The following is a 17,005-nucleotide window of genomic DNA, read 5'->3' as shown; positions in this document are numbered from 1 at the left end:
TTATACACGGATGGAGTGACTTGTTTACTTTGAGAATAGGCTGCTATCTTCTACTTAGATGTCATTTATGTGTACACTGGATTCCAGAGAGCAGATATTAGACCTGTCATCCTTCCCTTGCTGTGAATGTGATCCTGTAGACTTTTATAGACAGGCTGTGCCTGCTGGTTTCAACTTGCACTTGCTAGATTGCTTACCTTGTTCTTGTTTCTATGCATGTAAAACTCTTCTTAACAGAATATAGAGGGAATTAAAGCCAGACAGAGTAATTAAGATAGTCATAGGTCTTCTGAAGCTGTGGCTCACGAAAGCTTATGCTCAAATAAATTTGTTAGTCTCTAAGGTGCCACAAGTACTCCTTTTCTTTTGTGAATATAGACTAACACGGCTGCTACTCTGAAACCTGAAAATAACCTGTAATCTTGAACATGGAAAATATTTGATCTCTTCCAGCCAACATCATTTCAATAATTTGTTTGTCTGCATGCATGTGAGAATGTAATCCTGCAAATTAAAACAAAAATCTATGGTGAAATCCTAATCCCATTTAAATCATTGCCTTCAATAGGGACAGATTTTTACCCCAGTTCATGATGCTCATACAGGAATAAGTAATCTGCAAACCATGTTAGTAGTGCTGGATTGTTTTCAAGCTTCAAGCCTTGGGGAATTTAATCTTCATTGATAGTGTTCTCAAAACTTTTCACCCAGTTCATATCTGGCCTGTGGTCTCAATTTAGTGAGTCAGTTTAAATCTGCCTTTTTCTATTCATAGTGGGCATGGCAAAGCTACAAGAGATGATGCAATTCTGCTAATTGCAGTTTTAGAATTGGACCAGAGGAGGGTCAGTTTTAATTTGCACTCCCAAGTGGGAGCTAAGCAGAATGATAGCAGTACTATAGCTCTTTAAAATAAAACTTAATCTGAGTCACTAATCTGCGCTTATGCAAATCAGTACATTATTCAGGGGGTAATTAAATAAATTGTGTAAAAAATTTGCTGTTCTTATTAGAGCTGATTTATGTTTGGTAACCTTATGTGCAGATGTTTAAAATACCAGGAGGTGAATCTAGTGAAAAACATGAAATTCTCCTGTATAGAAGAGGGGAAACGTAGAAAATATTATTTTGAAGATTATTGTTCCCAAAATTCATGGTGTCATAATATTCTCCTTTAGAGAACTCTGTAGATGAATGTACAGTTTTATTGAGGGTTTAAATAACTTTGAAGCAATTTATCCTTTTTGCTTTAAAAAACTTCTAAGAGCCAAGAGGTGCTTTCCCAGAATATCAAATAGACGTGTAAATGAAAGAATAAATTAAAGAGAACTATGTACAATTTGCTCAGAAAGTTAAAATTAAAAGGTAAAATCATGTTCCTATTCAAGATTGACCTCTAGCTGAAATTAACATTTCTTCTGTCAAAATGCCCTTACACATAAACACTAAAACTGCATCATCTGGGGGGGCGGAATCCATATTCTTGGTCTCATTCCAGGCCATGAATGTCTTACTGGATATGGCTGTCCCCTGGCTGTGGAGAGGGAAGTAGGCTGTCAGCAACTTCCTCCTAGGGATTTTCAGTTCTTGTTTGGGTGGGTGATGGGTCCTGCCAATGGCTTTTTGCCTGTGAAGTCCTATTGGACCCTCAGTTTGAATAAAGTAACTTCGCCACCTTTGCTTGTAGTGCAGAAACGCTGACTGCTATTGTGATATATTTCTGGTAAAAAGTAACACATCATACAGGCATAATATTGATGTGGTCATCCCTCATCAGATGGGCTAATTATAACAAAATAATTATTTTCAAGTGCATTTTGGAGTTCAGGTGATGGGACCTGCCACTGTGGACCATCAGGTTGCTACTCAGGTGGTTTCACATTGCTGTTTGAATCTCATGACCTAGTTTACAGAATAAAATAGGTGAACTTCTTGGCAATTCTGGTGAATATGTTATTGATCATGTATGGTGCCCGGGAAAGCCAACCTCTCAACACAAAAGGATGAAAAGTGTGGAATAAGTCAAATATAAAGCTTTGTGTATGTAATACATATTAATAATGCTGTAGAGAAGAAAAAACAAGACCACCTTGATATAATTTGATTGGGAAAGTTCATTATTGAACAGTATTTAATTAGAGAAAATGTTGTGGTTGTGACAGGGAAAGAATTAGACCATCACCTGCTTTTATATTTTACTTGAATCACAGAAGAGACAAGTACTGTAGAAAAGTGTTTTCCAGTCAGATGGCACAGTATCACTAATTAAGAAATTTTGCTTACGAGACGCCCTTTTCTATTCTGCCTCTATTTATCCTGATCTGATCTGCTGTGGCTGGGAAAGATTTCATAAGAGATTGGTCTCCCTCCCCACTTCAGTGCACTGGCTGTTATGCATAATAAATGCAACTCCTGTTGACTCAGGGCAGCTATTTTCCTATGCATTCAACTATATTTTGAAAGCTCTTAAGAGGATCCTTGTTTTTTGAAATATTGATGGCTCACTGTATTGCTTTTGAAAAGGAGTACTAGTGGCACCTTAGAGACTAACCAATTTATTTGAGCATAAGCTTTGGTGAGCTACGGCTCACTTCATCGGATGCATTCAGTGGAAAATACAGTGAGGAGATTTATATACACACAGAACATGAAAAAATGGGTGTTATCATACACACTGTAAGGAGAGTGATCACTTAAGGTGAGCTATAACCGGGGGGGGGGGGGGGAACCTTTTGTAGTGATAATCAAGGTGGGCCATTTCCAGCAGTTAACAGGAACGTCTGAGGAATGGTGGGGGGGGGGGGGTGTAATAGCTCATCTTAAGTGATCACTCTCCTTACAGTGTGTATGATAACACTCATTTTTTCATGTTCTGTGTGTATATAAATCTCCTCACTGTATTTTCCACTGAATGCATCTGATGAAGTGAGCTGTAGCTCACGAAAGCTTATGCTCAAATAAATTGGTTAGTCTCTAAGGTGCCACTAGTACTCCTTTTCTTTTTGCGAATACAGACTAACACGGCTGCTACTCTGAAACCTGTATTGCTTTTGTAACCTTTGAAAGAGGTTCCTAACACAGGTCTCAACTAACTGTTGAACTACTGTTGAATTTTCCCCATTTAAGGGGAAATGTTACTTTTTAAAAATAAGACCTTTGTTTAACTATAGTTGCTAGTGAGCTCTTACTTAGGGCTTGTTTACACTTACCAGGGGTTCAATGCGTGGCGATTGATGCATCAGCGGTTGATTTAGCGGCTCTCCCATCGACTCCTATATGCCACCTGAATGAGAAGCACAAGGGGAGTTGATGGGAGAGCATCTCCAGTTGACATTGCATAGTATGGACCCCGCGGTAAGTAGATCTAAGTATGTCGACTTCAGCTACGTTATTCACATAGCTGAAGTTGCATAACTTAGATGGATCTCCCCCTGTAGTGTAGACAAGGCCTTAGAAAGCTGTGTTTCTGGAAGCTACCTGAAGGTGGAGAGTGTTTGGGAAGCCAAAACTGTAGTTTTTATCTTATGTCAGCCTTGGAGCAGTTTATCAAAGTAAGGATGGTTGAAATTATTTTTGCGCAAAAAATTTGAGCCAATTTTCATTTCACTTGTATTCTTTCTCCCCCTTTTTAATTTCTCTTTATCCCTTCCTCCTTTTTATGTAACTGGAAAAGTATGTGTGTTGGGCAGTTGTTATAAGAAAAACTCTTTCCCCGTTTTTTCCCACTGGGTGGGGGGGAGGGGAGGAGAGGGGTTTGAACAGGAGGAGAGTTTTTAATTATTAAAAAAAAAAAAAGGCAAAGGTGAGGGGGAAAGCTGAAAAATCACCAGAACCTTTTTCTTAATTTGAAAAAAATTAAATGTCAACAAACAAAAAAAGTTTTTGAAAAATATTCAGACAGCTATAACAAAATGCTATGAGTGCATTATCATAATTGTAGAATCTCACTAAAATGTTGTACACACCAACAGTTTAAAATGCGTACAGTATGTGCTCAAGGGAAAGGACAGGAGGTTGGTCACAGCCTTGGCAGAAATTTCTGACTTTAATCAAAGAAAGTTGTACCTTTGTGGACAGCAATGTGTGCTGCTGCCAAAAGAGCCTTTGATATGTTGTTGACTTGCAATTGAACTTAGGGCAGGAACAGATACCTGATGTATCCTCTAAATAATTTGCTATTCCCATTAAAAATGTATGAGTAGGTAGCAGTATTACACTAAGGTGACATGCTTAGCACTGGTTGTTGCCTTAAATGCATTTAATATAGTTTCTAAGGTGCACCCTTGGTACATAACCAGTCATGAACCTTATGGATATCTCATCGGAGTGCAGGTTCACTCTGCCATGATACATCAGAAATAGGTGTTAGAGGATGAGGAAACCTTTATTTTAAACTGTAATTAATCACAAAAAGGAGACATGAATACCCCTTTCTTTAAATTGCCTTTGTATGTGACAAGTAGCTGCAGAAAACTATGTATATTGCTCTTGTTCATTACAAGCCACACATTATTAGGTTATGTGATGATGGATTTCAGTCACTTGTCTTTCTACAATAAGAGAACACTTGTGGTTTACATGTATTTATAAAAACTTAATTTAAGCTGGGATTTTCAAAGGAGCCTATGGAGTTATGCATCCAAATCACATTGGAAGTGAGTCGGATTTGGGCACCTAATTCCCTTAGGCTCCTTTGAAAATTCTCTCCTAAACTTAAAGTATTTATCTCCTTAAAATATGTGCTGAGACCCAGATGAGGAAGAGCAAGAAAAACATTAGGATTAGGGGGTTGTGAACGGAATATGAGTAAGAAAAAATTCTTAGTCAAAACAATGTAGCTGTTGGACAGAACTTCATAAAAAATCTTCCTGTGGGGAAATGACTAATTAGCGTAATGAAGCTCTTGATACCAAAACATGTTTTACAGCCCTTAAGTTTGAATTCATGAATTTATTTTTTGTCCAAAGGTGAAAATTGCAGAGATCACTGTGGCTTATCATGAGTATTAGATCTAATAGAATTTTATTTATTTTGACTTAGTGGACATGTTTCTATAGCAGCGTTTATTTACAAAGTTTAGCAATTTGTATAACGTTAACCAGGACTGGCTTATTGTAGAATTAAAGATTCACTCAACGCTGCATATTCAAAAATGGTAGCAACTATTCTGTCACTTTTGTTGGGAATAAAAAAAAATGAAAAATAAATTAAAAGCTAATCTCAGAGAGAGGCTCCTTGTTTGAGATCCCTTCTGATTGTCCTGGAGACTTCAACACCATGAACTCACATTAACCTCTCAGTCTGTTTTAACCACTGGAAAGTAGCCCACTCCCAAATTTTTCAGAGCTTGAATGTTTTCTTAAGCAGTGGATCTGAGTTCTAGCTGTTATCTTATATTCTATACTGAAACTGTCTCTAATTAGCTATTCATATACACCATTAGTTTCTATATACATACATTCATATACATTCATGAGTCTCCTGCAGAAGTCAGCCATTTAAATCATCCTTCTAAAAATAGTTTTCTTGTAAAGATATTTCTCAATTGAAATTATGTAACTGTTCAGTACTTTAACCGAACACTTCATTTCTTTGTCAAAAGATTTTTTTTTCATATCTTTTGGATGGAATTTTTAGGAACTAGTGCCCCAAACAGATTTTTTTGGTCCTCTTCCAAGAAGTTCAAGTAGTTTAGAATACATGATTTAGGGTCTTTAGTTACTATGGCAGTTATGTTCTTGGAAAAGAAATTAATTTTTCCAGGTATTATGTAACTCAAGAGCTGCATGGATCAGATGCATGTGTTCTTGTCTGAGCAGGAAAAGCTCTGTAACGTCTCTAACTTGGTTTTGTTTGACTAAAGAGGAAAAATAGATTTACTAAAAAATAGAACTCAGTGATTTCTGTTTGGTATTTTATGTGTATAGGAAACAAGGTGTAAAATGATTTAGACCAAGTTGGATGCTCGTATTCTCAATATCTGAAAAGGCTACTTGGTGAGGCGATGGGTAAGCTCCAGGCAGCAGCAGCTTACTGTTACACATTGGTGAAACTAGTGGTTTTTTGTTTTTGTTTTGTAGGTTTCATAATCTCCTCACAAACTGAATTAATATACTAGAGTTATTCAGGTTACCTTAGGGAATTTTTTAAAAGTATTTTGGGCATACCTCCAGAAGAGGGCCAGGGAAATTACACTGCTGTTAAATGGAAATAGAACTGGGTTAGAGAAGACAGGAATTATGGTGTTTCATGGAGGTGGGTAATAAAGCAAATGTTACAACATCAGATGTGTCTTATAATTGTTTGTGTATAATTGTGTCCAGCATTATGTACTATGATACCTATATCCGGTAATTCCTAGGAAGCAGTGGCATTTACAGTTGCACTCAGAAAGTCCTTACATTCTTGCCAGTCATTCGAGTGAGGAAGGATAAATGTAGCTGTCTTATTACCCACATAGACTTTTGTTTTTATCAAAACTGTTGTTAGTGGCAACTGCTTTGGATGGTATAATTTTTTTTTTTTTTTTAAATGTCTTGATTCTGACACAGAAAACTACTGCTAATCTATTGCTGGATCAGGTTGTATGTAAAAGGGTAATAAAAACTGGAATTTAGGGGTAGGGGAAGGTGTTCTTTGAAATGGGTAATTTTGCTGACTCGGATAGAAAAAAGATATCCCTTTAGTTGTCAAATTTGTCTTTAAGATACCTTTCTGTCTACCTAATGTACTTATCTGGCCCCAATTACCGTAGTATCTGAGTGCCTCATGATCTTTGATGTATTTATCACCACAGCATCCCTGTGAGGTAGAGAAGTGCAGTTATCCACTTTTTACAAAAAGAAAAAGAGTACTTGTGGCACCTTAGAGATGAACAAATTTATTTGAGCATAAGCTTTCATGAGCTACAGCTAGCTCATGAAAGCTTATGCTCAAATAAATTTGTTCGTCTCTAAGGTGCCACAAGTACTCCTTTTCTTTTTGCGAATACAGACTAACACGGCTGCTACTCTGAAACCATTTTTTACAGATACAGAAAGGCTGAGACTTGCCCAAGGCCACAAAGGAAGTCAATGGCAGAATAGGGACTTGAATCCAGGTCTCCCTAGTCCTAGGCTAGCTAGTGCTTTAACCACTGGACCATCTTTCCTCTCCTTTCAGTGACTTAAAAGAGAGAAAGTTCAAACAATTTGAACTTTAACATAAATAATAATAATAATAATTTCATCTTTAACATAAATAATTGGTATAGAAGCTTTCTTGCTTTAATTTCTTCAATGGATGTATGGATACTTTCTACCCACTGAACATCTGTGCAGTTTTGTGTGATATAAGAATTCAAGAGTAGCTTTCTCTTCTGAAAGGACTAATATTAAAGATAATCACGGTTCGTTTTTAGCCAGTTGCCTCCCTGGCAGTTAATCCATTAGGGCCACTATTTGGTTAGTTTTCAGAGTAGCAGCCGTGCTAGTCTGTATTCGCAAAATGAAAAGGAGTACTTGTGGCACCTTAGAGACTAACCAATTTATTTGAGCATAAGCTTTCGTGAGCTACAGCTCACTTCATCGGATTCTTTCAGTTTGGGAGAGGGTGTTTAAAATAGTTTTGAAGAAATCTTGTGAATAAATTTACATGTAGCTTAGGCCTGGATTTTCTTTGTTTATTTAAAAAGAATATAAGGGATCAAGATGAGCGGTCCTCAAACTCTTCCAGATAAAATGGGTTTATTATCTATCTTCCATAGCTGTGTAATTGCTGTAGGTGCCAGCCATGCAACAAAGGTAACTCTGGCAAAGCAATTACGTTATGTCAGTGCTGCTATTTCATTACAAGGAAGCAGTCTTCTTTATTGACATTGCAAAAGTCCCCTAGATCTTCCCAACATGGGAAAAAATTATTTTAATCTTCTCTTTTTGGACTTCTCTGTGTCTCTAGGCAGTTATGCTGTGCTCATCACCAAGGTAGCTGATGCCTTTGGGATTTACCAGTAAGTGCTAAAGTAAAAATTTTCATTTGTGCAAGTGACTGAGGGACTGTACATACTACAGACCTAGGAGAGTAAATTTTACCTACCAAGGTATCTAGGATTTGTAGGAGTTTCTCGATGAAGATCCTTTAGAAGACTTCATGTTAGGTACGCAGGTGACTTAAGTTGTCAGACAGTTTTAAAAAAATCAATATGCTGACTGATGTGATGCAGAAATGCATAAACTAAAAGAATTATGAAGAAGGTTCTACTTCAGCTTACCCTTATCTTCCTCTTCTTACTTGCTTTACAAGCAACCAAAGGGCACTGTTCAGCACCACTGTCTGTATTTAGAGTTGCACCTGGCAAACCAGGCAACATTGGGTATAATCTTAGTTTGGATATTTTCTTTAAAATTGAGCTGCGTCTGACAGATCTACCGAGTCTATTTCCAAACTGCTGAAGTGATCGGTATATTTCTTGACACTAAACAAGGTTGTAAAGGGAATGCAGCAAGCAATGCACTATGGTAGATTTTTTTCCCCACTGCAGCATTCTGTCATTTCGCTCTTGCGTTACTTGTTCAGTTTCATTTTTCTCAAGCAACAGCATACTTGCTTGTTTTTCCCCTGAGACTGCTGCAAATCATTAATCCTACTGTATTAAACTTGCATTATCAGCTAATTTTGAAAATCCCAAACTTTCTTGCTTACAAGAAAGAACCCAAAATTAGTAAAATAATTGTGTTTTAGTGATCAACATTAGTACATTTTGGTAGTCCTACAGCGCTAATAAACACTGTTCTTTGCCAAAATGAAATGTCTGTTTCCTAATATTAATTAAAAAAAAAAAAGCGTTGTTAGCAGAAATTTTAAAGTTTATCTTTTAGGGTACAGTGGTGAGTATATGATTATGTAGTCTCAGCATGTATATCTCAAAAGGGATAACATTTTAGAAACACACAGAAATACCGTTTACATTGTTTTTGATTATTTAAAGGCAAGTCAAAGTTGTATAGGAGGTACAGAAAATGAGTGGTAGAAGGTGGCCTTTCACGCTTTAAAGAGAACAGGTCACTTTTACTTAAGAGCTATAATGGAAAAAAGGAATCAGTTTTGTGCGACCATTTGTAATGAATGGATTTTCTGTGAGGACTGAGAAATAAAATAGTGGGTAGTTCATCTCTAAAGTTTAAATGATTAGTCACTTTTGTTACTGATACTATGTTAGGACAGCTGGACAGACTGCGAGATTAAATTGAATTAATGATCCAAATTGAATAAACAAAAACGAATATGAAAGATAGATTAAGTAGTTTCTTGTGGGAAGGGATTTATATGTATCATTAAAATACTACCACAAATAAAAGTTTCTTGTAGGTTCCTTTTAAAATGTAAACCTATAATTTATTATGCAAGATCTCTAGCACTTAACTCCTGAATACTGCCCGAGTACATCCTATCTATTTCTAGTACTGGGTATACATTTACCAACTTGATAGATTGACTGTAGTCTCTTTGGAAGAGAAATTACATTGGAGAGTTTAGGCCAGTTTTATAATGCAATTAAAAATGTGGAATCAAAACATTTCTCCTGCAAACTCGTCCGCTTTACTGTCATACATAACTGTTTTCCATGATAGAGTTAATTTGAGAGAATTTGATCTTAATGTGCTGAATAAATCCTGATGCCTTGAATTAAAAGGAAGGGTAAGTTTCATTTTCTACTGCCAAGCACATTGTTTTGATGTTGATGGCTCTACATTTCGTCTGGCTCCATTATTTCAGCAAGATGATTTCAGATAGAGGCCATCTTCAGGTTTTATTCCTTAAATAAATGTAAACATTGTTTTTGTAAGTTTCATACACAGTCCTGGTAGAACTTTCCCTGGCTGAACACTTACCAGGCTGTTGTGTAGGGCTTCACACACTGGGCCCTTGTGCTCTTGAGTTTCCCATGGACTGAGAGAGGCTGCAACACTGTTTCTTTCCTTGGCCTCTCAAGCACATTTCCTGGGCATATGCACTCTGTCCTTTACCCCTCCATGGAAATGGGAGCATACAACCCAGCTGCCCTAGGCATCAGGACCAGTGTTGGCAGGCTCCTCAGTAGCTTAAGCAAATTCTGTCCCAGAACTCCAACATTGTGAGTGCTCTGGGTTTACAGTTTTTCCCTTTAGGGTTACCTAATAGGTGAAGCAGGCAGAAACACAGGTAGGTTCCCTGCCTCAGTTTCCTCACCACTCTCGAGTACTCTCTGGGCTTAGGACAGAGGCTTCTGGTGTGTCCAGATCCTTCTTCTGAGCTCTTGGCACCTGCTCAGGGTGGACTGATTTAAATCAAAGTGACTTAAACTCCCTTCTTCGGTTCCTCCTAATTTTCTCAAACAAAATTAACTTAGATGGAAACTGTTTATTTGTGATCTTAGCTCAAAGGTATCGCATGTGTGTCTGTGTGCGCAAAATCTATTTAGCCAGTTTTGAGTGGTGGAGAGGTGGGGGAGAAAAATCATGCTTCTGTATGCCACGAATTTACTAAAAGAGTGAACATTTTTTCCTCCATATATGGTTCATTTTCTAGATCTCCCTGAGTTCTAAGAAGCATCTTTTATGAGAAATGTTTGCTCGGTAGGTTGTGCTAAAATGTTTAGTTTCCCACATATGCAGTAGGTTTAGATTTTTTTTGTTACCTTTCCCCATTCATCTTAAGGTGTTAGTACAAATTGCAGTTACTTGTGCTGCTCTCTTGAAAGCACCTAGAGAGAGCCAGCTCCTGCAGCAAAGCCCAAGAACATGTAGCCTGTTCAGCTGAATGGCAGCAACAGCTTAAAATAAAAGCTTAAAAGGCTGCAGCTTTCTCAGAAGGCAGAGTCCAGGGAGAGCTTGTTCTCCCTTCCAGCCCCTAGCAACATGAAATGTCTTTGGAATATGTTTGCAATGAACTTCTCTGATCTTGGGCTCTGTTTCATGCCTATATCAGCCTATTGACATAAGTAAAAATAATTGGTTCTAAATTAAATCTTTCTGTAATTCATGGGCTCCTGGACTATGAGGGAAAGGATGAAAAAAGTGGCAAATTGGAGGTAGGTGAAGATGTTGCTGTTACACTGAGTCAGAACAGGAAGGAATAAATATGAACGTTAAAAGAGAGGCAAAGGTTAAGTCTTCATGTTGTATGTTTCGGTTGTAAATTATTTGACTTGGGGGCCTTGTGTTACTGTCTATAAACTGCCATGCACATCTGTGGGACTATAATAATGAAACAGGAAAGGGAACTCTCATGAGGAGCGTGGTGGAAGTGGGGTATATTTCTTGTCTTATACAATACATTCATCACACTCTTAAAGAGCATTGAATTCCTGCTCTTAAGACATATTTTTTTCTCTGAATCAGTAGGGCCTGTAGGTATTTTCCTTCTCGGTGTATAAGGTGTTCAATGGAATGACTGGAGGGTAGGGTAGCTCTTCAGCTTTTCTGCTGAACAGACTTTGTTCTAATGAATTTGTTCCACTGATGATGTTAGTGTCAGTTAGACATAGGCACAGTGCAAGCAAACCTGGTGAAATTCTCCATAGATTGCTTTGTGTTTAGCGCCTATGATTAATAGAAATGATTAATCACCTTATTAAAACTTAATCCAGAATGATATGCTTTGACTGGTCAGCTGGTCATGTGAATGCTTGTGAGAATAAAATTAATGCATTTAAATATAATCTCCACTTGAGATATTCTTGAGTTTCTTCTGAACAGAGATTCCATGTGTCCTTTTTTTCCTTCTGGTCTTTACAGTTGACTATCCAGAAGCGCTAGTATCTTAATAATGACATTAAATTATATGTTGGGTTAGTTTTTATTAAAAACTATTTAAAAGCAGAGCTTACATCCAATTCTTTAAAGTTAAATCCCTCTGACTTTCCCCTTTTGAAATGTATGGTATAAGTAAAGAAGTATCCTTTAATGCATCCTCTGTTTATCTTTGTCTCTTTTGCTGACACATCTCTTTACCAAAAGATGTGCTAGAGAAGCAGTCTAAAACATAGCAGAGACAGAGAATGCTACTGGGAACCGGGAACTTTTCTGAGTCCATTCCATCACATTAACTCAGTTATATCAGTGACCTTGTGAAAGTCACTTAATCAAACTGTTCTTTCTGTTTGCTTTCTTACCTAAAGAGTCCTGAGAATTAATTTATATTAGTACAGCACATTTGGGGGACAGAATTCCAGAATTATCTAACACTCTCACTGGGTGAATCCATTATAGTGTTAGGCAATCAGTCTAAATCTGAGTTTGGGTTGTGAGGAAGTAGAACCAGGATTTCTTACATCAAAGTCTGTTCTTGAGAATAAAGCCAAGTTCCAAACTGAATTTTGTTATCTAAGTGCTTGTCTGCATAGTGAAGTGTGCCAGCATGATTACACTGCTATAGCTATTCTGGCACTCCCTGTGTGGAGACTCTTATTCATGGAGAATGGGTGGCTTTTTCTAGCTTAGTTTATACTGCTTCCGAAGTGAAATACACTAAATCAGAAAAAGTTATTCTGATTCCAGGTAAGTGTTCACATGGAGAATTAATTATAATTATAGCAGTAAATTTCCCTATGTAACCCAGCCTTAAGATTTTAACAGCATTAGCTTTGTTTGATAGTGTAAAATGAAGTCCTCAATGTGGCACATTCCTAAAGCACATTCCTACATCGATATTTTGAGAACACAGATGCAGAATATACACATTATTTCATTAAATCTGGTAATATGAAAATATAAGGAGAGCTTGCATAACACAACCACAGTGAAAATCCGCTTCTTTGTTGTTTTTTTCACATTACCCTGAAGGATTTGTATTTATCTCTCGCGCTTACTCAAAAAGGGACCTTTTTGCAGGTATCTCTGTACTGATGATCCCAAATCCACGCACTGAAAATTTTGCCTAAATATGAAATAATGAATTTGATAAAATTTCACATAAAACACAGTAATTATGAGAACATATATATGGCTTAATTCTGATTTAGCCCTTGCATTAGATATGGCATAATAGATAAGGTTCCTTTATTAAATACAGATTTAATGATAAAAGGATTAGGATTTTTTTCCTGTTGAACTACATACTGGCTAATGTCCTACCCAAGTGACTATTGTTTTCTAAATACACAGTGCGCAAATACCTTATGGACCATTTGGGTCTATATGAAAGAAAACAAGTTGTGAAGTTACACTGAAGAACTAATGAGCTCACTGGGGATATGAGGGAGAGGCATGGTGTGTTTTTTCTCAGATGAACCTTGTCTTTTTGGCAGATACTTATTTCCTTTCTGTAGTGCTAATGATAAGCATACTTTTCAATATAAATTCTGCTGTTCTGACACAAGTTTAGGCCTGGTCTCCACACCGATTTTGTATCGGTACAACTAAGTTAAGGAGTGTGATTTTTTTTTTTTAATTCATTTATTTTTGTTGAACTAGTTATCCTAGTATATCTCTAATGTGGACACAGTAATGCTGGTATAAAAATGCTTATATTGGTGTAGCTTATTCCCCTTCACGTACTGGAATAAGCTATTACCGGTATAATGATGTCTGTATGAAGTGGTGATGTTCTGCTTTTAAATGTACCTTATAATTAAATCAGTACAGTTTTTGTTTGTAGATTAGGCTTTGTTATCTAGGATTGAACAAAGTTTCAGAGGGCTGGAGTTGTTTGCTCCAGGAAGCCTGATTAAGTCTTTGGGGATTTTAAAATTTGGTTGAAAAAATGTATATAAAATGGTTTTAGTGATGTGTGCAAGCAACCCTCAAAACAAAACAAAAAGTTGTCCATTGAAATATATCCGTCTCTTAGAAGCACATTGGAATATCTGTTTTTAAATGGACTTGTGTGTTGTCTTGTATCTCAGAAACTGACAAGTAGAGTGGTGCTTGACTGTTACAATGTGGGTAGAAGGCAGCATAGTAGTATATTTTCATAAGGTGGGTAGAAATGCAGTAGAAAAAGTTCAGAGGACATATTCTGTAATTTTTTGCAACTGAAAAATACTAAGAGTGCCATCTTCTGGATAAGACAGCGTTGCTTACTTTGACTGGATCAGTTAGTATTCATGAGGTAGGGTGAGGACAAATTTCAGTACCAGAAAGTTCCAGACAAAAAAAAATCATATTATAACATGCTTGTATTTTAAACAGGCTAGTTCCAAATAAGTCTTCAGTTTGTATTTGTATAGGTCCAGCTAAAAAGTAAATGAATTCTTAGTATTTCTGTTAATGCAGATACAACATTTTTCTCTTGCCAAGTAGATTTAGTGATTGTATTCTGAAAAATATTGGGAAATCCATTTAGATTGGAAAGGGTCATGCCTCCCCCAATATAAAATGTAACTAGAATATCAAATACAATATTACACAATTTGCTGAGTCCATTGCTCTAAGTTAGGTGTTAAATACCTTTGTTAGAGAATTGATTAAATCGATAGATTTTTCTTTTGTTTCTCTAATTCAATCTTGGTATAAAAATCTAGTAGTTAATTTTATTGCATAGTGTGTTCTCTATACTTGGGAAATTTGGAATTTTTATACATTGTTATCTTGTGTGCCTGGGAACAATTCCACTGACAGGTGTCTTAGTTGAAGGTATATTTTCCAGCAGTCATGATTAAATTGGTTGACTTGCTGTTTCTGGTAAATTAAATTAGGCAGATAAACAACTTAATGTTCTTATGTATGAAAAAGCACAGTAGATATTTTTAGTTGTATTAACATCGTTGCCTGTCAGACCTGTCATCACTGCCATAAGCTTCTAGTTGTTTAGTTTTAAAGGTAAGCTAAAGCCGCTAAATATCTGAGAAGGACAAACAAAAATAGCCCAGTGACCTTCAACACTGTAGTTTCTTTGAATTAAGTGCCTTATTGTTCATACAACATTCTTTAAGATGGAATAAAGGTGTCAGTTCTTTTTTTAGATACTGAAGTTAATCATTAAAGCTGAGTCTCAAGTTACTATTACTCAGCCTAAATTTGCTAGTAAGATTTAGTCTTTGTGTGATTTTTCATTCTGTACTATTTTTATCTGTAAAATGTAACAGTAAAATAACAGGTAACTGAAACTGTTGAATGGGGGTTGATGTGCAGCCTTCTGGGTGCTATTTGTTATCTGGAGGCTTTCTACTAAAGATTCTCTGCCTTTAGCTATGCAGTATAGTACATTCGAAAATTGCTTAATGATACAAAAAATTAAACTGTTTAAAAGTTTAATTACTGTGATCAATATTTTTCACAGATAACATGAACAGTGCATAGCATATTTCTACAATGTATTATTTCAAAGTAATTTAGAACAGAAAGTTGCTCAGGTTGGATTTTATAGGTTATTTTTCCAGTTCCTGGAAAAGATGATTTTGTCAATTTAGTGGGAGTTTTTAACTAGTCTTTCATTCTTTATAGCTTGTGTTTTGTGTTGAAAGTTAGTAAAACATCACATGCATTAAATGGAAACTTATGCATGGATTGACAATGATTGATTTGTGTAGTTCTGTAAGTGTTCATAATAGCTTAAATGTAAAGCCTAACTTTGATCTAAACTCTGCTTCGTCTCTAAAATGAGCATGTAGAATAAAGTGCTAATACATGAAGTTTTATCTTCAGGTTTCCCTATGGGCCTTTCTGTTGATAAGAAAATGCTGTGAGGGCTAGTAACGAGAACAGCTGAGAGAAGCAGTATGTTTATTACCCTTCCCTTTTGTATCGCCTCACCTAGTTCTCCTCCTTCATTGTGGGTCTGTGTTGCAGCTAAATGTAATTCCCATTGGCTGAGGCTTTGGTGGGAGGGGTAAGTGGTTTTGTTTTTCTCTGCCTGTATGATCTCACTCTTACTTGCCTCTGCACTTAGAGCTGTAGGTTCTTTTCAGTTTCACCTTGCATAGAGGATTGTTTACATTCTGTTTCCTTTGCTGTGCCTTATGAAAGTAACTGTTAGCTTTGGTTGCTCAGACCTCAACATACAAAGTTATTAACACACAGGATTCTATTGTATTTGTTTTAACAGACTTTTTTAACTGGAATAAACACCTTTTGGGAGACAGATCTTCTACTTCTGAACTGCCTTCACCATTGCCACATTGTTTTATCTAATGTGCTACAAGGATGAGCCCAGCATTTGGAGCTATGGAAGTGGAGCACTATGCCAAGGGAGTCCTGCTCGAGCCTTTTGTCCACCAAGTTGGGGGTCACTCCTGTGTCCTCCGGTTTAATGACAAGACCATCTGTAAACCCCTCATCCAGAGGGAACACCAATTCTATGAGACTCTCCCAACAGAAATGCGTAAATTCACTCCACAGTATGAAGGTATGTTATGAAACCTTAGAAAGGGGTTGGGCTTTTTCTCTTTTGTGAATCCAAGTGTGCTCTGTTTCCTCTAAAATCTCTTCTGTGCGGAAGAGATTTTAGGGGTTTTCTTTTCATGTATTTTGATGTTGTCTGAGCCAGGCTGTGGAGATGCAGGGTGGAGATGCTTGCCAGTGGGTCTTTGGGCTGACTAACACAGCATTAGAGTAGAGCAACTCTGCTGGTGACAGCCCATATATCTCCCTTAGGCACAGACAGGTAAGTAGCTAACAGCTTGTAAATGTTCTCAGTAATACTTTCATTTTTATTTCTGATTTTAATTTTTTTTATTATTATTATTTTGTTGCCTCTTGTTTAATGTGTGTCTTCAGGGGCTGGGTAAGATTGCCTGAATACATGTTTTGTGGAAGTTTAGCTGTATTGTTTTGTGTTTTGGGTTGTCCTCTAACTCTCATATATTAATCACTATATCTAACGTCAGTATAGCAAAGAAAGTTGAAAAGTATCTTGTTAAACATTTGCAGTTTGTTTCTGCCCTTAAGGAAACGAAAATTCCTGGCATTTAGATAGGCAAGGATCAAGTAGCCGTGATGAGGCTGAGTCAGATGGTATGTAGGAGTGGAAATTCCAGTTCTTTTAAGCGTTGCACTAGTTAAACAAAATGCTTCTCTCTTTGTGGGGTATTCCATTAACTGCTGTCTGG

General features: G+C 36.8%; 1 protein-coding gene across 2 annotated transcripts in view; it reads left to right on the top strand.

Moving 5' to 3' along the window:
* The window catches only part of IP6K2 (inositol hexakisphosphate kinase 2), a 33,432-nt gene that overhangs the window by 8,459 nt on the left and 7,968 nt on the right, over positions 1-17,005 (top strand). The window contains exon 2 of one of the 2 annotated variants that reach the window (XM_074957683.1): positions 16,003-16,302. In XM_074957683.1, coding sequence (XP_074813784.1) covers positions 16,101-16,302 — 202 coding nt within the window. In that variant the 5' untranslated portion in view covers positions 16,003-16,100. Of the gene's footprint in view, positions 1-16,002; positions 16,303-17,005 lie in introns of those variants that run through there. The other variant, XM_074957684.1, reaches the window with a different exon arrangement.

Source organism: Natator depressus, chromosome 7, assembly GCF_965152275.1.
Source record: "Natator depressus isolate rNatDep1 chromosome 7, rNatDep2.hap1, whole genome shotgun sequence".
In the NCBI taxonomy this organism is placed as follows: domain Eukaryota; kingdom Metazoa; phylum Chordata; order Testudines; family Cheloniidae; genus Natator; species Natator depressus.
The sequence above is the reverse complement of the archived record's forward strand: the minus strand, read 5'-3'. Positions and strand labels throughout refer to the sequence as shown.